At 38.5% G+C, this 23,353-nt stretch overlaps 1 protein-coding gene across 1 annotated transcript in view; it reads right to left on the bottom strand.

Moving 5' to 3' along the window:
* Positions 1-23,353, bottom strand: part of gpc4 (glypican 4) — a 44,997-nt gene that overhangs the window by 6,075 nt on the left and 15,569 nt on the right. Inside the window, exons 2-3 of the mRNA XM_084132914.1 lie at positions 15,656-15,814; positions 8,582-8,979 (exon numbers count right to left, since the gene is read on the bottom strand). Coding sequence (XP_083989040.1) covers positions 8,582-8,979; positions 15,656-15,814 — 557 coding nt within the window. The remainder of the gene's footprint in view (positions 1-8,581; positions 8,980-15,655; positions 15,815-23,353) is intronic.

Raw genomic sequence — 23,353 nt, 5'->3', positions numbered from 1 at the left:
TGATGTTGCTGATAAAACACTGACCAGAGAGCATTAGTCAGGGTTCCCACACCTTGGTTGACTTCAAAGTCAAGGACCTTTCAAGGACTTTCCAGGTCCAATACCCTCAAATTCAAGGACTTAATGAGGGGACACATTTGTTGTGTCCAACAACAAACGATGAGGTACCATCGTAGTTTCATGCACACGAGAACTTCATGGCAACTTACAACACAAAGTACCTCATGCGGGAAACACTTAACATAACTCGGGGTTTTTCCTGGCTCAAAACGAGGCGGATGTGGTAAAATCCTAATAATGTATTTTAATAATAAGACAATTAAATTTGTATTTTTTGTAGATCATCATATAGCCTAATGTGTTTCCCACATTGTTTTTGTGGGTAGAGCTTGGTACCTCTAGGGGGGTACGGGGGCATGCCCCCCCGTAAGAAAATTTTGTACATTTTAAAGATAACTTTGAGTCACCCGAATCCACTGTTAAAAATAAATAATCCACCTGCAAACCGCCCATATTCTTTGATTTAGATATCTGCATCTGATCATCACATTACAATTATTCAAATTCTCAGTGTTAAGCATATGGTATGGTAACATATCACACTGAAGTAGGCTGATTTAAAATTAACATTTATTTAAAATAAAAGTTTTTTTTGGCAAAATTACATAATTCCTTAATAGCTTTGATTGATTGTTTCAATCTTTCATTACATTACTGTTTGAATACACTCATTTTTTGTACTTTTTATAAAGGGCATTTTTCCCCCTAATTGTATTAAATGTATGCTCCATCATTTCAAATTCTGAAATTTGATCAATATATTCAATTAAAATAATAAGACACTAGGCTGTTACCAATCAAATTAAATAATTTACATTGAAAAATTATAACTGAATTAAATTAGATTATTTTAAATATTTTTGAATATACAAATAAGGAATGTTGAAAAGAATGATACTTTTATGAAACTAAACCGCCAGTACATTTTTCAATGTAAATTATTTAATTTGATTGGTAACAGCCTAGTGTCTTATTATTTTAATTGAATATATTGATCAAATTTCAGAATTTGAAATGATGGAGCATACATTTAATACAATTAGGGGAAAAAATGCCCAACATCGTCACTATGTTGTTCTTCGTGTAAAGAAGCTACAGCTAAAGTCAGTGAATAAAACACTGACACAATGATGAACAGGTAACAATAATATTCGCAATAACATATCGTTTTACTGAATAATTACGTAAACGAATCGGTTGAGTCAAAGATTCAATTACCCATTCATAAACTGCCTCATTCTGAATAACTCAGCCGTTTGAACGAATCGTTTGAATGAATGACTCAATGACTCGCTCATTAAGACGGTCGCCTTCCGCCTCCTACTGGCGGTTTAGTTTCATAAAAGTAAGCTGCGAATTGCGAATTGCACCCAACAGAAGTTACGGTGGCCGACAGGAAGTGATGTCATCATCTGAGACAGCAGAGAAGAGCCAGTTAAGCAATGAGGTTTCTTTACAAAGATAAATTAAGTAAAACGATATGTTATTGCGAATATTATTGTTACCTGTTCATCATTGTGTCAGTGTTTTATTCACTGACTTTAGCTGTAGCTTCTTTACACGAAGAACAACATAGTGACGATGTTGGGCATTTTTTCCCCTAATTGTATTAAATGTATGCTCCATCATTTCAAATTCTGAAATTTGATCAATATATTCAATTAAAATAATAAGACACTAGGCTGTTACCAATCAAATTAAATAATTTACATTGAAAAATTATAACTGTATTAAATTAGATTATTTTAAATATTTTTGAATATACAAATAAGGAATGTTGAAAAGAATGATACTTTTATGAAACTAAACCACCAGTAGGAGGCGGAAGGCGACCGTCTTAATGAGCGAGTCATTGAGTCATTCATTCAAACGATTCATTCAAATGGCTGAGTTATTCAGAATGAGGCAGTTTATGAATGGGTAATTGAATCTTTGACTCAACCGATTCGTTCAAAACGCTGAATCATTCAGTAATGCAACAAATGTTGCTGTGAGATGCGCGATGGTTCTGCTGTGATGTTTGGAACTATTTTCGCTGCTGAAACAGAACAAAAACAGTCATTGTGTCTAAAATGTAAGTGACTTAATTTTAACTATTTGTTTATTGAACTTATGAAATCAGTCTCGGTTTCAATCTTGATGGCATTCAGGCAAACAGGTCTCTGGTCGCGTGTAGCCTAGGCTATATATTGTTTCTTAACTATAATATGTTATAAATACAGCGCAACATTGTTACCGTCAGTACATTAGGTAGGCCTATATTATTATCAACTATAGACTATCAATCACCACTTACTTTAAATGAAATAAAAAAGAATCATCCTCACGTTTTCGCTGATTCCCTAGTTATTTTTTATTGTCGAGAGCCGGAGGCAGCACAAAACTTGACGGAGACGGCCGCCTCATAATTCTCTATGCAGGAAAAACCCTAACGTAACGCGTAAATGCGCTTAACTAGTGTAAATCAAGCAAGCTAGTATGCAAAGGCCATGAAGTGTTGGCGAAATAACACATTAGGGGACTGGAGTGAATATGGAATTATTTCCAGAAAACTTATTGCACAAAATAAATTCAAGCACTTTCAAGCACCTATGTATGTTTATTTTCAAAAACTTTCCAGGGCCTTGAAAACATTTTTTCAGATTCACAAACTTTCAAGGATTTCAAGGACCCGTGGGAACCCTGATTAGTGACCCCTAGATCTAAGACCCCTAGAACTTGTGTTTGCTCAATTTGTCATTGGTTCAATTGCTTCTGCTAGCTCACTACACACACAGAGAAGCCTTGGCCTCTGATCTTTTAATGCTAGGAGATAAGCCCTGATGGGTCCATCCAGGTGCCCACCTTCACATGCTGATAAACCCTACAGAAAATCTGTACTTTCGAACTCTGTTGTCCCTGAGCTTAAAAAACAAAAGTCAATGCTAGGGCTGGGTATTAATTAAGATTCAGTTTCAATTTAAATCTGATTTGCAAACTCTTGATTTGATTTGATTCTGATACAGTTAGATTTTATTCTAATTCACTGGGGTGTCAGTTTTTAATACATAATTTTTCTTAAATAAATAATAAATAAAAAAATTATAATGCTGTAACTTAAACAGGCCAGTTTTTGACAGATTCAAACTGATTTAAATAGATATTTTTTAATTTTCCTTAATTTTATTTTTTCATAAGCAGGGTTATCATCAACTAATACTAAAAGTAAAATAAAACCATAAAAAAATAAAGCGGAAATAAAATCATTAGATGATTATTACACCGTGTCCTAACCAGACGCGATTCGATAAGATTCCAGAGACAAATAATTTGTCTGTCCACACTAGACGCGACTGCGAGATGCGTCAAAATCAATCAAAACCCACAGCCAATCAGAACAGCGTGCGGAGTCTCACGGCAAGTGCACAGCAGCAGAGAGTAATCTTGACGGCAATCGCAAGAAAATGGATAAGTAGGCTACATAAACAAATTCACAAATATTACACCATTTAAACATTAGTAAAAATACATAGGCTACTGAGTTACTAAAACAATCTTTGTCAAAGAATACACTTGTTTGTTCACAGTTTGAACGTTCTTGTTTCCATTTGTTTAATTTCAAGATCTGAGGTGAATTATCCATTGTTGCATTTACAGCTAACGTTACAAAGCTGAGAGCACTAAATGATATTCAGAGTCACATTACACGCTTTTAACATTAAATAAAGCACATAAACAGTACCTTAGATTATCATTGCCACACTTTGTGTTTGTTGTTCCAGTGCGACGTCGCAGAATAATAGAAACCGTTTCTAAAATAGAATCGTCACGTGTCGCCGTCGCGGCTGGTTATGGAACGCCAAAAGGGTAAAAAAAAAAAAAAAGGCGTAAAAAGCGCCGTTTTTTACGCTGCCAAAAAGCGAAACGCCGTAAAAAGCGCCATGGAATTGTGTGAACAAGGGTGTATTTTTCGTCGGTCCGGAGGCGGTGAAAAAAACTACACTCTATATGCTCATGCAACGCCGCTTTTTACGGGGCACAGTGTCCTCAGTGACGCGTATCATAACACATCACAAGACGCGTAGTGTTAAATGATAATGATCTCCACCCTGTCTTTTCCAAAGCCAATAAATTTGAACTGGTATCACCCAAGCGTGCCGCACAAGCCCTAAATAGTGAAGCCAAAACGTCTCGATCGCCCCCCCGGTGACTGGTCCTAGTATAGGTCATAAGCCCCGCCTCCCCATGTTATTCAATGGGATGTGAGACCAACTAAACAATTAAATTACACTTCAAATATCTTTTTTCCAAAGGTGGTTTCTTTCATTTGCTGTTCAAGTGTCTGTTTCAAAAATAAGTTGGTTTTTAGTTAGTTACGTGATGTGGTGGTGTAACGTCATGATTGACAGGTTCTCTGAGCGAAGTAGTCACCGAAGTTTTCGGGATCTTCTGAGGACTGAGGAGATTGTATTTACTTTATTTTAACAAGCCTCTTGTCGTACTGCAATAAATTTTTAAAAAAGTGTGCAGAATGCACTCTCCCTGAGTGCATTCTGCGAGAGTGAGGGCGGAGCGTTGATTTCGCGGCTTTACTTCCTGCTCACTACTGCGCAGGTCTGGTCCCGAGATCGCTACTGCGCAGACTAAAGTTCCAATATGTCAGCGCTATATCGGGACACTGGTGGCTTCAGTTCTCATCAATGGAAGAGAGCAAAGGGGCGTCGTCCATCTTTTTTTACAGTCTATGGTATCACCCAATCAGTAAAGAACAAGAACAGACCACATTAATCCAACCCAGCACAAGGATGAGCTTCCATGCCTCAGCTCACTGAATGTATACTGAATGTTGCTGAAACTGAGAGAGATGGTTTAGCTCACTGCTAACGTTACCGCCTTGTAAGGCAAGTCTTTATGCATATTTTATTTATCATTATAATAGGCCCACTTTAATCTTTTATTGCTCTATGTTCTTTTACCGCACATTCTCAGTGTTTTTTCATCTGATTATTTGTAAAGCACTTTGAATTGCCACTTTATGCATTGTGCTTTATAAATAACCTTGCCTTGCCGCTACTCCTCTAAAATTAAGATACAATTTAGGCTATATAAAACGAAATTCACTTTAAAGAAAGGCTTTCTACAAAACAAAACATAATGAAGTGGTCAAAATCATGTCTGACCCACACCATGTCTCCCGATATATTGCGCATCTTACTCATGATGTTCACTTTTCATAATCAACATAGATGGAAAAAAAGAACATTATAATATTTTAACAAATATGAAACTAAATGCACTTATTTAATGGCTACAACATGTAGGCTAGGCCTGCAGACTCTCTATTTGTACAAATTGCTGCACATTCATTTAATTCTGAATTTTGCACACATTAGTTGAAAGGCATTTGTTTGTGCATAAAACTACATATCTGCTGCATTTATCAAGTTCACAGATAATTGTGCGTGCATTTATTAATCATCATTATGATACTAAAATAATAATAAAGTAGGCTATAGGCTAGCCTACTATGTACAAAAAATCAGATGAGCCCAGAATATGAACGCAGCGAGTTTAATTGACCATTTTAGGAACGCTTAATGCGGCTTAATGCAGATTAGAATGTCCTCTTATAATGTCGAAATAACGACTTATGTCGAAAAAACGAGATATTAGCTATGTTGAAATAACGACTTATGTCAGAAATAACAGATATTATGTCGAAATAACGACTTATTAGGTAGAAATAATGAGATATTAGCTATGTTGAAATAACGACTTAGGCCTAATATCTCGAAACAAAAAGTAGTCAAAACACATCTAACAGAACACAGCCTAAGTTGTTTATTTTTTACAACATTGTGTTCTTATTTTGTTTAATTAACGAAATGTCAATCTTCATCTTTATAACAGAAGATACAATACAATACAAAAATCTTCAAGATACAGCCTACAATCTTCATATGTATAACGGATTGTCACCTTATAAACAGTCCTTATTGTGGTGGAATAAGCAATGCTATATAGAAATATATGGTTACCGGTAGTATCTTAATTTAAACTTTATTTAACTTTAACTTATGCTAACTCAACTAATTTAATGTAAAGAGCTGGATACTAATTACCAATTAAATAATGTCAAATATTAAATGTAGGCTATTGATTAGAGTTGCCATAGACTAAAGATTTTTCTAGACTAGTAGTCAGTGTAGGTTGCCAGCAAACATATCTCCATACATCTCTCTGTCATACGGACAGGATTACATAATCAGATGGTACCGTAGTATTTGCTTTTGATTGGATTTTTTTCGTTGGTTTTCGGGTTTTTTTCTGTGAGGCTTGTCTATACACTGTTTTTCAGTTCATTTTTGAGACGCGCTCCAATTCACAGAGATCATGAAAGCGCGCCCTGTTCGTTTTATTTTATTTTACAAAAGCACAACGTTTTCTTGTTGTTGTGAGTTTACACAAATAAAAGTAGTTGCGACTGATGTAGTATTCTTTTCTGTATGACCAGAAATGATGGAGTATTTTAAGTTGTTTCCACTGTTGACAGGAGAATGCGAGTGATGGCACCGGCGCCTCCATGTCATGCAGTGCGCGCTCCACACTCCGCACAAACACTTGGATATGCGCTTAATAATCGCAAACATTTATCTAGGTTAACGTTAGAGCGAGCTGCCATGCCAGACGGTGCCATGCCAGTCCTCTTCATGTTTAACAAATCAAATTCTGTTGCATTTTATTGCGCCAGTTTGAAAAGGGCGGCTGAAACACTTAGCCTATACAGATAAACGCCCAAAACTTGTGTTTTTCTTTAAATAAATTCATTTAGGCTTTCAAATAAATATTGTTTGTGGGCTGATTAATGCCACAATAATTTGTTTATTTTATTGGCTACTTAGGCTATATTTTTCATTTTTGTTTTGCATTGAATACCATTTAAAGGATTTGCTGTGCACCGCAATGCCATCCTCCCATAGAAAGAGACGTTAAGAGCCACCTATATTTTCTTTATAATAAAGGGTTTCTATGCGGAAAACGCTTAACGCATAATTAAATGCATTGCGTTCATATTCTGGGCTCATCTGCTTTTCTGTAGGATAGTATGGTTTATTAATAAGGTGTGTACAGCATTTGATCTTTATCACTGAAGTAGCCTATTAAGCTTTTTCTTTATTATAAGGGTTTTCTATGGGAGGAAAACGCTTAGCCTAATGTGCAATTAAACGCAATGTTCGTATTCTGGGCTCATCTGCTATTAATAAGGAGTGTACAGAATTTGATCTTTTAACATGAATGTCCATTGGGGGCTGCTATTTCTTCAGCTTTTTGAATGTAGAAGTGTGATAAAGACATGATTGGCTATCAATTTTATGTGGATAAAGGCATATTTTGTACATGACTACACATGTCCTTATAAGGCCAAGAAAATATGTAGTTTTAACGACATAAGATCTCGTTATTATGACATAATTGAGTGGGAAAAATAATATGTATGTGGCAGCAATGCGTCACCGTACTAAACAGACTGTACAAAAAGATAAAAACCTTTCTCAAATAGCAGGTGGCTGCAAACCCGCGACCCACAGAGACATGCCTTACAAGGCGGTAACGTTAGCAGTGAGCTAAACCATCTCTCTCAGTTTCAGCAACATTCAGTATACATTCAGTGAGCTGAGGCATGGAAGCTCATCCTTGTGCTGGGTTGGATTAATGTGGTCTGTTCTTGTTCTTTACTGATTGGGTGATACCAGTTCAAATTTATTGGCTTTGGAAAAGACAGGGTGGAGATCATTATCATTTAACACTACGCGTCTTGTGACGCATTATGATACGCGTCATTGGGGACACTGTGCCCCGTAAAAAGCGCCGTTACATGAGCATGTAGAGCGTTGTTTTTTTCGCCGCCTCTGGACCGACGAAAAATACGCCGTTGTTTACACAATTCCACGGCGCTTTTTACGCCGTTTCGCTTTTTGGCAGCGTAAAAAGCGGCGTCCTGGCCGTTCAAACGGCGCTATTTACGCCGTTTTTTTTTTACAAAACGAGGTAGGAAAGTGGCGCATTGTGACCCTTTTGGCGTTCCATAGCTGGTTAGGACAAAAACACTGATTAACATGGAAAATATACCTTTTATCACGCCGCGCGTGTAGTTAGGACACTGTGTTAGATGAAAAAACTTTTTGAAACTTTTTTCAGTTTGATGCCAAGGCAACATCTTCCTTTAGTTCAAGTTAGTACTAGAATTACTACCTGGAAATAAATAAATTGAAATTAAACATTCAACCTAACTCATTGCTCTGCATGTTTTAATTCGCTAAAATAACTGATTCAGTCATTTCTTTATGAATCAAACCAACTGGTCATGTTGTATGTTTTTAATTCACTACAAGAACTGCACATAAGAGTCACTTGTTTATAAATCAGACCACAAACTCTGGTGAAATATCACTTTTGCTGTGGTGCCAAAGATTTATTAACAGCAGCATAGATTCATTAGCGGGGGAAACTCCCCCCCCCCCAAAAAACGCATGCTTCTCACCGTGGAGACTTTGCCCACCACCTCGGGCATGAGCGCCAGGCCGCGGGTGAACGTGCGGACTGCGATGAAGGAACGGGTCAACTGCAGGCGGAGCTTGCGTGGAACATCACCGAAGGGTTTGAGCTGCTCCATGTGTCTGCTGACGCACTCCATGTACGAGTCGCTGAACTCATACTGCACATTGACCAGTCGGAACATGCGCTCCAGAAGCTCCGTCCAGAAGTCCGCAAGCATGTCGTCCAGGTTGACAGCGCTGCTCCCGTGGCTGTAGTAGCGGCGTAGATCACGGAAGAATTGCTCGAAGAGCTCGGCGTTCTTCACGTACATCAAGCCGTAGGTCCGCACAAACATGTCGTTGAGAGATTTCTCTGCATTGTCCAACAGCTCTCTGAAGAACTCTGAGAAAAAAAGAACAATATCAAGAGTTGGTTAAATGGTTAAATGGTAAATGGTAAATGGTAAATGCGGAAAACTTGATGAAGTTTGTGCAAGTGTATCCCTTATGTGATCCTTGCTGCGGTGAATGTTCTGATGAGATTTGTGGGAGAAGAAAATTAGAGGCCACTTAAGTGTACTTTCATTTTACTATAAACTCTTGACAATACATTTGGCAGTACACTAGAAGTGATGGACCTATATGAAATATCAACTAATAGTATTTCATATAAACTTAAACAATGATATCTTCATGTAATTGTAAACCACAACAATCTAAAAAAATTACACTAAATTCACACAAGAATATTCCTATAAAATACATTATTTCTGTTATAAGTGTATAATAATCTTTTTTTAAAGCACACTAAAGTGTACTTCACAGGAGTTACTGACAATCATGTTGTTCCAAACTTGTATGCTGTTATTTTGTTCCAAGAAACAGTTTTTCCTTTTTTCAAGAATCATCACATCAGTTTTTTTAAATCACCACAGACTGTCAAACTCCAAAAAGGACAAATAAAAGCACTAAAAATGAAAAAGAAGAAATCGCTTTATGGGAGGAAAAGATTTAGTCATTTTTCACTGTTAATCTCCACTGCAACTCAAATAAAATATGGTCCACGTTTGACATCATGATTTTTGGTTATCAGATGCTCAAAAACCAATAACGATTGATGAAGTCCAACCTGTCAGTTACACTGTAAAAAGTGATCAGCTGACTTAACTTGTGAGGAAACCTGTTGCATAAAACTAAGTAAATAAACTTTATGCGAAAATGATTTTTATTTTTAAATTAAGTTGTTAAGTTCACATAACTTAATTTTTTCAATCACGCATTAAGTTTATTACTTAATAATTAAGGCAACGGGATTCCTCACTTTTTTAAGTTAAGTCAACTTTTTACAGTGTAATCACAAGTTAATGTACTGTATGTCTTCAGAAGACTTGGAATACAGGCAATGTCATCCAGACAACATTTACAGTGCTTTCATGGTGCTTTTCTTGGGCATTTTTAAAACTTGACAGATGTGGCCACTATAAACTGTCAGAAAACATCTCAATAAAGATTCATTAAGAATTCCATTTGGAACAACAAGCCAGGGAGTAAATGATGGCAATTTTCATTTTTGAGATACCTACTGCTTTGACATTCATTAGTTGTACATTAAGTACACTTTTGAAAATGAGTATTTTTGGCAAGCCCTCATCTTTAAAGTACTCTTGCATAAGAATTAGGATCCAAAATCAGAAATGAGATCTCTTCATCTCATCTTTAAAAGAATGTGCACTTACTGGCCCTTAACATGAATATAACACACGTAACATAGTGTGCAAGCAGAAATACTTCACTTTAGAAAAAGCACACAGACTGTCAACTTTAACACGTATAAAATGAATTGTTATTAACTTTGGAACTTCAGCTGGCAATATGTCCATGACTATATGTCCATATGTCAAGAGACAGCGATTTAGTGCTCCGCAGAGCCCTCGGCCTAACTCGCTCTCTCACTGACTGGAAAACCTACCAGATCTGCCAGGGAGGCCAGAAAAGTGTACGCTTATTATCTAAACAGATTAATGCATATTCCATTTGACCCAATGCAAGGTTTTCACTCCAGGAAAATAACTTTTGTGTTTAAAGAGAAAGAGCTGAGAGCGCAGAAAGGATGAAGGGCAGCTCGTGGTTCCAATAGGTAACGTCTCGCCCATCAAGCCGGCTGAGGCTGACCGCTATCAATGGCATTTTCCTGTTGTCACATTCCATTCGCTTTTCTTTCTCTCCGCACCGCTCCCGCTCCTTCCTTCAGAAGGCTTTTCAATAGGATTACTGAATAATGCCGACCCCCCTCCCCGAAAACGGACCTGTACCCCCCTGAAACCCCTCACTCTCACTGACTCTCTCCTGCTTTCAGTTCATCAGTGGCTTCTGAAGGCTCTCTTCATTGGAGACGGGGAACAATGCCCTACTTCATCCTGTGGAATGTCAGGCCCCCCCTTCCCTCACAGCCTCCCCAAATAATCCAGCCCCTCTCTCCCATGAAACTCTCTCTCTCTCTCCCGGCCGGCAAACCCTACTTTCTTAATCTGAACAAAATGAGAATTCCAAAGAAATGCTTCACCTCTCTTCCCGCGCTCACACACGCTCGCCCCGCAAAGCGCGCCATTTGTTTTTTTGCCTTTGTATCACCTTTCTCCTCTCGCTAAAAGCCTGCCGGCCCACAACACAGATGCCCAGTGTATAATGAGCGAGACTTTGAAGTGTTAAGTGGCCATGAATCTGAAAGCGTCATATGGTGTTCTCGTAAAACCGTCTTTCACAACCCATGGGCTTCATCGACACAAACAAGACACCTCGGGTTTATAAACAAACAAAACGTACTGTGCTGCTGTCAATTCCACTTCGAGCTAACACAAAGTCAGCTGAATGATAAGAGGTGTGTGTTCATGTGAGAGACGGACAGGGGAATGCGAGTGTATTCAAGGGCTTTTCTAAATGCCCCCATCCTGCTGTGTAACCACGGATACCGGAAACACCGCAGCCCTCGCATTTAGCTCCCCTCCCACGAGTGGCCCTCGGCCCCTGGCCCCACACAGGGAGAGAGATAGAAGGCACCCAGCTCCACGCTCCATTGACAGAGATTAAACCTTAAGGGCCACCACACCCGCCTTCCTCCAGATCCAAAGGAATGCCAGAGCTGTCACAAGTTTAAAGTCGGGGGGTGGGGGGGCCGAGGAGGGAAACGGACGAGAAAGAGGTGAGGATGAGAATATTTTCCAGGTCTGCATGTCATTGTGCCATTGCCAAAGAAAAAATGTACATTAGCCACTTGTCAAAAAAACACTTCATGGAAACACGTTAAATCACCGTCAAGTGGAATTAATTTCTGTAGTTCTTGGATGATTTTTGTGCATATGCATCAAAGCACAACTAGAGACTAGAGAGAGTAATTATACACCAACTAAATGCAATAAACTTAAGTGTTTGCTAAACCGCATATGGGTCAATGGTATGAATGGCAATTTTTTTAAATCAGAATCTCAAAAACACATTAAAATGCAATGCAAAGATCACAGGAAAATTTGCAGTGAAGCAGTTTTGTTAAAATATTAGTATTCCAAACATTTTTGTCAGCTAAAGTCATGTGGTGTAACCAACTTGCAGAAAAAAAGGGAATATCATCATACACTATTTAAGGTCAGCATGTCTTAAAATAGCAGATAATTTGACCTTTTTATGAGAAGGCAAGGTCAGTTTAGGTTGTAAAATATCAAGAAAAAAAGTCACGTATTAAGAGGTATATAGATGTTATCACTTTTTATGTGGTTACACCATGAAAAAACTTTCATACCATTTTTTAAGAAAAGAAAAAACATTCTAAAAAACATATGAGCTAACATAAATAGAAAGAGTACATTTCTGAAAACAGCATTTAAAAAAAATTATAATAATTGTAAAAGAGATTTTCTTTATCGTCACTGACCCATTAACAGTTGTTTATAAAGCAAAGTAAGTCACTCAACATCCACCTTCACCCACGCCTCTTCCTCTTTACATCCTTCCCAGCATAACTGCTGAGATTTTGGGACCCAGTGTTGTAAGCGTTACAGTTGGAGGGGCGTTACTCAGGCATCCTACTTCGTCATTAAAAGAGACTTTATGATACATGGGAGTCTGCCAACAAGCGGGCTGTGGACCTCCCTTCTGATTTTTCCATTCAAAAGACCCTTCTGCATTGGTGTAGAAATGTGAGTGAAAGGTTACGGGAGGGTGCTTGCTGGGAGAACTACAGAACCATGTTACACTATCTATGAGGAGGAATGGAAAAGGGGTGTTTAGACTCACACTTCAACAAATGCCTCAAAAAGGTCCCAAAACTCTTGAGTGCTCAAACATGTTCCTCGGACATCCAGATGAGGGGAAATTCCAGACTTATTCACTGTCCCACCCTCCACACTAGCTTACTCCTCTACTCATCCCCCTTTGATAACTCTTCTTTATCCCAGGCAGTAATTGTTCCCCATTTGTGCTAATTAGTTGCTCAGCTTCTTTCTTTCCCTGTGGGATTTCAAACCCCCCTGCAGAGGTGTAGAGGATGAGAATTTGGTAGGGGGTTAATCCTGAATCTTGCAGTGGAGTTGCAGCTCTGCCAGACAGGGTCACCTAGACCCAGACCGGACACACTGGGAGGAACACACACACCAAGCTCTCTAGAGGGAGAACTATTTCTGGTAGGGGACTTAATTGCCCGTGACTCCATCCTCGAGGCTTCCCGTGGTTACCCCCCTCCAACCCACCCAAACTCACTTAAGATTGTGCGCGCTTAAATTCATTTCATCTTAATGACATCTAACCACTGTGTTGATAGCGAACATGTTCTACAGTATTTCCTGCTGAACAAGTTGTGTGTAATCATTTAATCTTCATTATCATCTCCAACTACTATAAATACATTCACCTCTGCATCCTGTAGGCCTGTCCAGCACAGAGGAACCGTCTGTTTGTGCGTAAACAAAAGCAAAATGAAAATCTTCCGTGGCGAAAACCTCTTAGAAACTCTCAAAGAGACTCAAGCATCTCATTTACACCTTAGACATTTCCATAGTGAAGAAAATACTTATGTTTCAATGAAAGAACACATTGAGAGTGTCTTTGTTTGCAAGCATAAAAGCTACTGGTATTTTAAGGCCGTTTAGCTCATTAAGTCACATGCCAGGGTCTAGTGCACATTTAACGCAGACTGGCGATTCAGAGCGTATTCCCACGGTAAAAGTTCAAAAGACCTGAGAACCTGGAGATGGAGGAGAAATGAAAGGCATAACAGACTTATGGCAGAGAAAAAAAAGGGGGAGAACGGGGACAAAAGGCAGCAGAGAAAAAGAGCAGAGGAGGCGGGCGGGATCTGGCCACCGCCGCATTCCGACACGTCACATTCCTGCTCACATCTGGCTGCAATACACACGATCCCTGTTACCATTCACTCCCTGAAGTCTCACTTTCTTTTTACATTCACACAAACAGCCAATCTTGAGAGCCGACCAGGTCACCTTTCACTTCCATCAATGTTCCCTGCAACCATCACCTCAGATTCTGTTCCCTTCCTCCGCAAGAGGGATGTTAAAAGATGTTACTTCACCACCAAGATGCTATAATGAATGTAAATATTAATAAATGCCTAATGAACCAGTCTAATATGCCTAATAATCTTGTCTATTATTATTATTATTATTATTATTAAACATTAACAAGAACAAAATAAAAACAACTTTTACATAGCAAAAATAAATATGCTATTTGCACTAATAATAATAATTTTTGATATAACAAAAACAATTATTTTTATTAATAACATTATTGATATTAAACATTATTAAAAAGAAAAAGAAAAGAAAACACTGCATTTTATATATTTTAAATACAAGTAAAAAGCAGTTTCTTTTTTGTTAAGATTGTTTAATTAAAATCAATTAATTATTATTAATTAATTAATTAATAACTAATTATTATTGATAGAACTACGATAATTATTATTTTATTATATTAATTAAACATTATTAACAAACACTTTTTCACAAAGAATAATGTAGATATTGCTATTGACTGTTGAAATTGTACTATTGTGACAACACTAGTGTATATACAAACACTCAAATTATCATCAGATGTTGTTACATATTCAATAGTATGCTTCAAACAACCATGAACATCATAACACACCCCAAGCTCTCGCAGAACTTGCCAGAAAACCGTCTGTGTTGAGTCCATTAAAAACCGCTCGGCTGCTCTGCCAGAGTAACAGAGCTTTGGTAAAGCTGGATGGCCACATGTGAGTTAACATGGGTCTCATTTACAAATAGCTGTGGCTCAGAGCGGATGGGTGACGAATCATGTGTGACTGGAGGGAGATGTGCCATCAGCACTTCATTTATCCGTCTTTGACTGTCCAGTCATTGACCATCAATCCAAACACCATCTCGCCATTTCATCTCAGAGGCTACGGCCCGTTATAGTCCTGGCTCATTTAATTCTCTTTCAGCAACCCAAAGGGATGTTTTTCCTTCAAATTTACCCTTGATGAACTCAAGCTGGGCTGATCCGGATGCATGTGACCAGGTTTGTCTCACTTTTCCCCATTTGACACACTTTTTATGACATTACGGCATGAAGAGAAGGGAAGACATAAAACATGCATTATAAAGCAGGCGAGCGCGTGTGTGTGATAGCCGGCAGAGCGTCTGCGGGGTTTTCCCCTCCTGAATGAGTCAGCAGTGTCGATGCATGTTCCCATGCACCCCTCTGCCCTGCACTAGAGAAACCTGATCCCTCTCTCTCAGCCTGATATTCACTGCCACATGCATTGCAGAGAGGAAGCCAGGCCTCTACATGTGTGTGTGGTCTGTCTGCAAGGCTGAGAGTGTGTGTGTGTGTGTGTGTGGCAGATGACTGTGGGATGTTGAGGGACAGGTGGAGAGATGGACATATAGACTGTGTGTCTGGCAGCCGGGGGTGTCTGTCAAACTAACCGTAGCAGTGTATGGAAGGGGATCAACAACTGATGAACCAACAATATTGCGGAACTCGTTTTAAATGACAAACAAAACATTCTGATTGGTTAGATTGGTAAGAGCTGTACTGACGGTCAAAGTGACTGTGTCTCTGGGTGAAGGTGTTTTGTAGATTGGAGCTGAGCTGATGAACGGGGGCTTTCAGGTCCGTGCGGCTCTGCTGACTTAACTTCTCCTCCATCTCCAGAGTACAGCAGGAGAAACCTTGAGGACAAACCTTCAGATGGTCCCCTGAAATCACAGACAGAGAGAGAAGGAATGTAAAGTTCTGCCATGACAAAAAGGCAACCAGAGGGACAAGAACATGAGCTGGAAAAAGACATGGTGGAAATAAAATAAAGAAAGAAAAAATGTATTAAAGTGTATTTAAGTGTTAACAGTTTAACAAACTATTGTTTTTATGTTTACCTTTATAAATTAAATTATAAAAGTATAAAATATAATTAAAATAATTATAACAGCAATTATTATTATTGTTGCTATTGTGATTAATTAAAAAAAGTTATGACTTTTTTATTCTTTGAGATCTGAATAACTGCAATGCCGTGTAATTTTTAAATGAAAAAAAATAGAGGCATTTTCAGTAGTGGTCTCAGACTTTTGGAACCTACTGTATAATGCAATATAATGCTTTAACAACATAAACGCTGTTTTACAATGCCAATAAAAACTAGACGCAAGTCCTTTCATTTACCTTGGCAACCCAAAATCTGAAAACCTAATTTCTGATACAAATCAAACAAAGAACAGAACTGAAGGCAATGTGCATACAGTATAAAGTGAGCTGACAAGCCACAGGCATCCTAGATGAAAAGCAAAAACTGAATATTCAAGACCCTGTGGACACAAGTTTCAGTAGTTCTGAGGGAACCCGGGCTTTCTTCGTGATTCACCCCATCAGAAAACAAGTCTGCACTGCGGTCGACAAGTGAACGGCGCAGATGGACAGCGAGCGGCTGGATTAAACAAGGCATCACATTAACATGGGGAGTGTGACCAGGGCGGACTGTGAAGTCGCAGCTGCAATAATGTTTTGTTTTTCTTTCTTTTTTTTAATGTGGTTGCTGGAATTCAGGAGAACACAAGGGTCCTTTCAGTGGACTGGACTCCGACCGGCGGTTTGGCTACCCCTGCTGCTGTTCAGCAGGACTGGCCACTCTGGACTGCATACTGCACACCGATGAGAGACCCCTGCTCTCCATTCCTTAATATGCATATACATTCATCTCCATGAATTTCATTTTTATTCAGCGAAATTCATACGATTTTGAAGGCCATCATGTTCCTGTGGGGGATTAGATTAGACTTTGCCCAAAAAGTAGGGGAAAATCAACTAAATTTCTAAAAGAAGACATAAACATAAAAAGTTATAATGACTGCTACACCTCTATGATAGACAAACTTGCTGCATGTTGCTCAGTGTCTGTGACGGGCGCAGTGAATTCTGTCGTCATGTGCACAATATCTGTGGCACGACTCATATCGTAACATCTGCTGAACACATCGGCGTGGGTGAAAAGCGAGTAGCTGTTGAGAGCTTACAAATAATCACCATCTCGCAAAATATCCAAGAGGAATTGTCACTGACCACTGCCAGGGCTTGTTTTACACGGGGAGCAGGAAGGAGTGAAACTGTGTTTGCAGTGGCACTTAATATGCATGCCAATGGCTTGCTTTTTAACAAATAGGCCTATCTGTGTTTATGATAAAACAGGTATTGACTGGAGTGTCATTACTGTACCACCTTATTCCATCAATCCTGCATTAAAGCAGATTTGAAAAAATATCAACAAAAATGATGGCTTCATACATACAAGGAGTCTCAAACAATTAGTCTATAAAGCTGAGAAAGAGCAGCACCTTCTTCACCCCGCCGCAGCCCCAGACCAGCTGTACCCCTCAACTCCACTGGGACCCCGTCCAAATCACTCACTCACTTTCACACACTTGGCATCAGGTACATACAAGACCTGTACATCATATCTCAGCCCAACAGACAGCTCTTTGTATACGGGCATTTGGAGAGAGAGAACCTAACCTGAAAAAGCAAAGCAAATATTCTAGTAAAAACATCGAAAATGGAACCAAATTTAAAGGTCTTGCAAATTACTGAACAGGGAAAACAATTCTGAACCTTTGACCATTTCAATACAGCCCATTAACTAATCAAAATAAATCAACGAAGGGAAAAGGTTGATTTTAGCAACGATTTTTTAAGCAACAACGATTTCAGGTTTAATGTGTTACTTGCAATTTTATACATACTATAAAACATAACATTTCTGTAATTTCGAAGCACCAAAAGACATATTGGCCAGCTCAAACAAACAATTTAGAAAGTGCCACAGTGTTTGCACGCTTTATTTAATAGGTTTATAATCAATACGTCTATCTTTTAAGAGGCCAAGTCAATATGCTTGCAAAAGCTAATCTGGCCAGAAATCCATCACACACGCATAAGGGAGGCTTCTGTGATTTCATGTTGCTTTAATGCAAGGCCAAATTTTTTGACAGAAATAAGATCAATTTCCATGCACATGTGATCCTGTGGAGTACACCACCTGACTATAAATCTGAAAGAGGGATTTGTTATTGCTGTCTCCAATAAGTCACTTCCTGTTGCTGTTCTGAAGGCCCAAGAACATTCTGTTTTGCTGACGGATGAGGGAATGGAAATTGCCCTGTGGACAAAACCCAGATTAGTCCTGACAACCCCCATTCCCCTCTCTCCTTCTTACTAGGCCACGATGGGCCTTCGGCCCCAGACAGACTTCAGCCTCCATAACCCCACGCTGCTAGCCAGCAGGCTTAACCACCAGGGTTAAAGGTTAACAGCCACTCCTCTGAGAGAAGCCATGCACTGTGACCCTGCTAGGGGTTTGACCAGCAGACCCACCACCCACACATATTACACGCACACACACACTCAATCACAGGCCGGACCCACTGAGTCAGAAGTCATAAATTCTCCGGGGGATTATTTCAGGCCGCCCGCCACTATAAATCGCTCTGGCCACCACATCAACATGCCATTGCCAAAAGAAACAGAATAATGGGCTTCCCTTGTCTGCCTAATAAGACATATGCGGAAACTTCCACATGCCAGCATGAGTGTCATCAACTATCGCTTCTACGTACAACCATCATTTCAGGTGGATATGAGCCATGGAGAATCATCATTCAGCTTCTTATTTGAAGAATAAACTCGCATCTCTTCAAAAGCCATTTCATAGCTCCACTTTTCCTCGATAGAACAGATTGAAAGACATTCAATCTATTCTAGAGAAACAAACAAAACAAAAAAAACAATGTGTAAATGCAGCTATACACATTGTTAATGTTTGCCATTCAAAATATAACTGACAGCAATGATGCGTGTATGAATATTTGCATGATTAACTGCAAATGCATTTATTTGCATACTGAATTGTCTTTGACAAATGGCCTTACAAAAGACACCATTATTTATTTTCCATGAATTAAAACAAGGCTGAAGGATGAAAGTACACTATTTAAAGAGCTGTCATATTTAACTGACACAACAAAGGAAAATCATGGTGGGTTTGGAGAAAACCCTGGAAATTGTGTTGTGAAAATTATACGTGCCATAGGAACAGAAGTGGATATCGATCCCTCATAGCTTTGTTTTTGGCAAAAAAGATGCCTACTCCAGTTATTTTAGTATTATTTATATACCATACTAAGTTTTAGTGATTATGTTGTGTGCTTTTGTCATTTATTGTAATTTTTATTGCATGTGTAATTTTTATTGCATTGAATTTTTAATAATTGTTGTACTTCAACTTAAACATATTTCAGTTTAGTTGACAAGGCAACATTTATTTTCTAAATTTATGTTTTTCATCTAATCTAATATTTGATTTTATTTGATTAAATTACCAAATACGATTGTTAATATTTTTAGTTCAATATCAACACTGGCCTACCCTCACTAAGGTGAACTATCAAGAAAGTGATGTCATGTTCACTCTCAGTGATAGGAGACATTCAAAATGGATGTGACAACATGATTCACACACTACTGTGAGAGTTTACTACAAAGCAATACGGCCATCATCCCAACACCAGAGCCATCTTTACACTAACACAAGCTGCAATTACCACAGAAGGAAGGGAACTACTATTTTTCCCTGTTGTGAAATGGGGTTTAAGACGGCCCGACCCAACTAAATCAAGTGTGTTGTTTTGGCTAGTTTTCAGGAGCGATAACCACAACTTGCAGATAAAACATCAAACCTTGAGGGGAAATGCTCCAAATGAGTATTGCTTGAAATCTTTGTGGAATGAGTACACTCCCCCCCTTTGGCATAAGACGCTTGTACATTGCTATTACCTTTGAGATGAGAGTGGTTTATTGAGATAAAAGGCAGGGCGAAATTAAGCGCAGACATTTCAGACCGATAAAAGCTGAATATTTGATTTCTAAATCATAGCCTTCCTATTGTATGGTTGTCTCCTCCAAAATGTGCCTTGCATGTTCAGACGTGTCCCTGCCAAAGCACTCTCCTGCCTTCACACCATCTGCATGAAGACAGATCTCAGCCCTCTTCTCTCTGTGTGGCCTGAGGCTATCTTTGGACTGTCCATCCTTCATTTAAAGACTCATGAATACAGGGTGGACGAAGGAGAGCTCTCACAATGACTCCTGACAATCGCCCCCTTCTCTTAATTCTGTCTGATAGCCTGAATGGAGATGGGCCTTGATAACAACAAGACAACATCATGCAACACCTCTGAAGCATTTATAAAACACACAAAACTTGGAGTTAGAGTGCTTTACAAGAATAACGAGATCCAGGAAATATTATATATTTATATTTATATTTTTAAAGGCACTCTTGGTAATCACTATACGGCTGTGGGATATTGAATATTCACGAAATATCTGCAAAGATTTTGCTGTCAATATAGAATTAAAGCAACATTGTGGACATCATGATGACTTAAGGCCTGGGTATACTTTATTTTCTGTGTTCCGCTCCGTAAATTCAAACGGACCATTACAATGTATTGTTTCAATATTCAGACTCAACAACTTGTTAGCATCAAACAATATTTTACAGAAGTACCTGAGAGGCATTTTTCATATTGAAGTAAATACTGACGCCTATAGCTAAATCATTTTCAATTAAAATTTTAAATCATATAATTTAAATACAAAAAAAAATCTAAGCCATGTTTTCCAGTATTTTACTAAACAAAATTAGATATTTTGAATTTACTTTGTTGAAATGATGATTCCTTTGAGAATAAAACAAAAATACATAAATATAAAGCGTAAACCAGATCATTTTTATATTGCCCAGACTTAGTCACCTTTAGTACTAAATCTTTATTTAATTCAAGCCTAAAAGTCTAAATACTTTGGTTCACTCAACGAGTATGAGAGACCACAACTGGCGTCTTGTTCATAAGGAAACAGCTGGTGCTCTCTATTAATAGAGTTGTACAGAAGGTAAAGATACAACTCCTCAGGTTTTCATTGTGCGGTTCCCACCGCAATGGGAGCGCATTCAAACTGGAAAACTGTAACAGGAACCCATTATTAGAGAGCAACTGCTCATATGGTGGTAATAAAGAAGGGAATTACTTTCTCTTTTTCTCCAAATCCAATCCAGCATCTCTCAAACACTGCCATGACAAGTTTACAACACTATTGCCAGCACAATGATGCCTTTCAGAGACTTGCAATAAATGTAGGACGGCTAAATGGAAATGACAGCAGAGCTGGCCGGTGCATACGATCACTAAACAAAATGGTGGATGATGTCAAGGGGGTCATTTAATGGCACTTGGAGTGAAGCACTGAGAAAAACAGGCCTTGGTAAGGAGGCACTTAACGCTTACATGTAGGCCATATTGTCCTGTAATGTCATCAGATTTAATGAGACAAGCTTTTACTTGCTCACTGTCAGTCTATATGACTTTCCCTTCTTAACATATTCTACACTTCTGCAGTATTTTATTTTTTGCATTTTAGAGCACTTATGTTAGTCAGGGTTTCTTGTTTTAGGGCATACATATTTTAGTTTTTTAAATACCAATTACGCTTTCACTAACCCTTTAAATTACACATGAAGTTTTTGCTATTGTACCTTTAAAGCTGAAGTGTGTAATTATTTTTAGATGTTAAAAACCTAAATGTAACCAAATGCTTCAACTATAAGTAAGCTATTCATGAGCCGATTCACTGGAAAAGATTCCCTCAAACACTGTGGCATGATTAAAAAAACATTGCTACGCTTGTTGGCGTTTTAAGACCAAGCTAAGCCAATGTTGTGCATTTGGCGCAGGGCTATGTTTGCTGATCAATGAAAGACTGTTCAGGAAACTGGAAAATGGTAAATTCCAAAGTGTAAATGACATCTGTTATGATTAGCTAACCTCGATAAATTGGAGCAAGGGCTCCTAAAACTTTTTTTCAGTCAAACCCCTTACACATTAAATGTTTACTTAAAGTACCCTCTTAGATTTTTAGATAATATTTGAAACATTTGACACAATCCCATGTTCACGGCTCTCTGATGTTGATGATAATGATACTTATTATTAGCCCGTAATAATGATTCACTCTGGAACATGCAGCGCCTCAGACTATACAGTTATTTAGTTACATTTCAGCATTAGATTTAAAATAATAATAATAATAATAATAATAATAATAATAATAATAATAATAATAATAATCGCACCAAGCTATACAATAGCTGCATGTCCAATTTATTTGTTTTAAATTTACATTCGATATAATTTAGATTTTCATCAATTCACAAAGCCCGTTCTGTTCCCTCATGAACCCCCATTTGGCAAACTCTGAAATGGAGCATTGGATAAACAATGCATAAATGTGAGCGGCCATATGTTAATACACTGATAGTTCTGACATCATAAACATGACCCACTTTTTCCACTTAGTTTCCATAAATGAGCTTGAAGAACCTTAGAGTTTGTCTACATAAGAGATCAAACTCTCATTTCAAAAGAGCAAAGATCATCTATTTTCCAAAAACATGCCAATGCGCTCATGCGCGTTCTGTTGATGCTGTTAACACGCTAACAGCCTTGATCACAGAGGTAAAGTGAAGGGGGGCGATTCAAAAAGCTCTGAGACTGTGCTCAAGGACACATTCCTCAGGTCTAACACTATAAAAACATCAGCAAAAAAACTCTTCACAGGTCTGTTGACCTACAATTAGAGTGATGTTTTTCCAATCCATCCCCCCTTTCCATTCCTGATATATCCTCCTCCTGCTCTACGGAGAGCACCTACTATTCCCTGATTCTCTGAGGCCACAGATCCTGAGCTGAGCATTTTCCATAGTAGGTTGTTTACTTGCTCCATCTGGTTGATCCATCCGCAGAGGTCACGTATCACACCGTGTCTGGAATGAGCGCTGCTAATCCCTTTCGCCATTTAATCTGAAGATATGAGCGATATCCTCTGAGAGACACATCTCTCTGCAGCCCTGTGGGGCAGGTGTCATATTAATGAGGAAACTGAGTTAACAAGCAGGATATCCCAAGCCAACTGGCCCAACTGACGCCCGTGCAGGGCAGGAAACCCTCTTACAATACTGTATAGTCCAGCCAAGGGCTCATTCAGAAAACTATGGCCCTTGTGCCCAGTAAAGCCAAAATAAAGGAAGAAACACACAGTGTGTTTAGACAAAACATGACAACTGTGACAACTGCTAGATCACTGCTTGCCCAAAATATTCCATTTAAATTCATAATAGGACAACAGGTTTA

This window comes from Abramis brama, assembly GCF_963993115.1.
Source record: "Abramis brama genome assembly, chromosome: 13".
Classification (NCBI taxonomy): domain Eukaryota; kingdom Metazoa; phylum Chordata; class Actinopteri; order Cypriniformes; family Leuciscidae; genus Abramis; species Abramis brama.
Note: the sequence above shows the minus strand (reverse complement) of the source record. Positions and strands in the feature narration are given on the sequence as shown.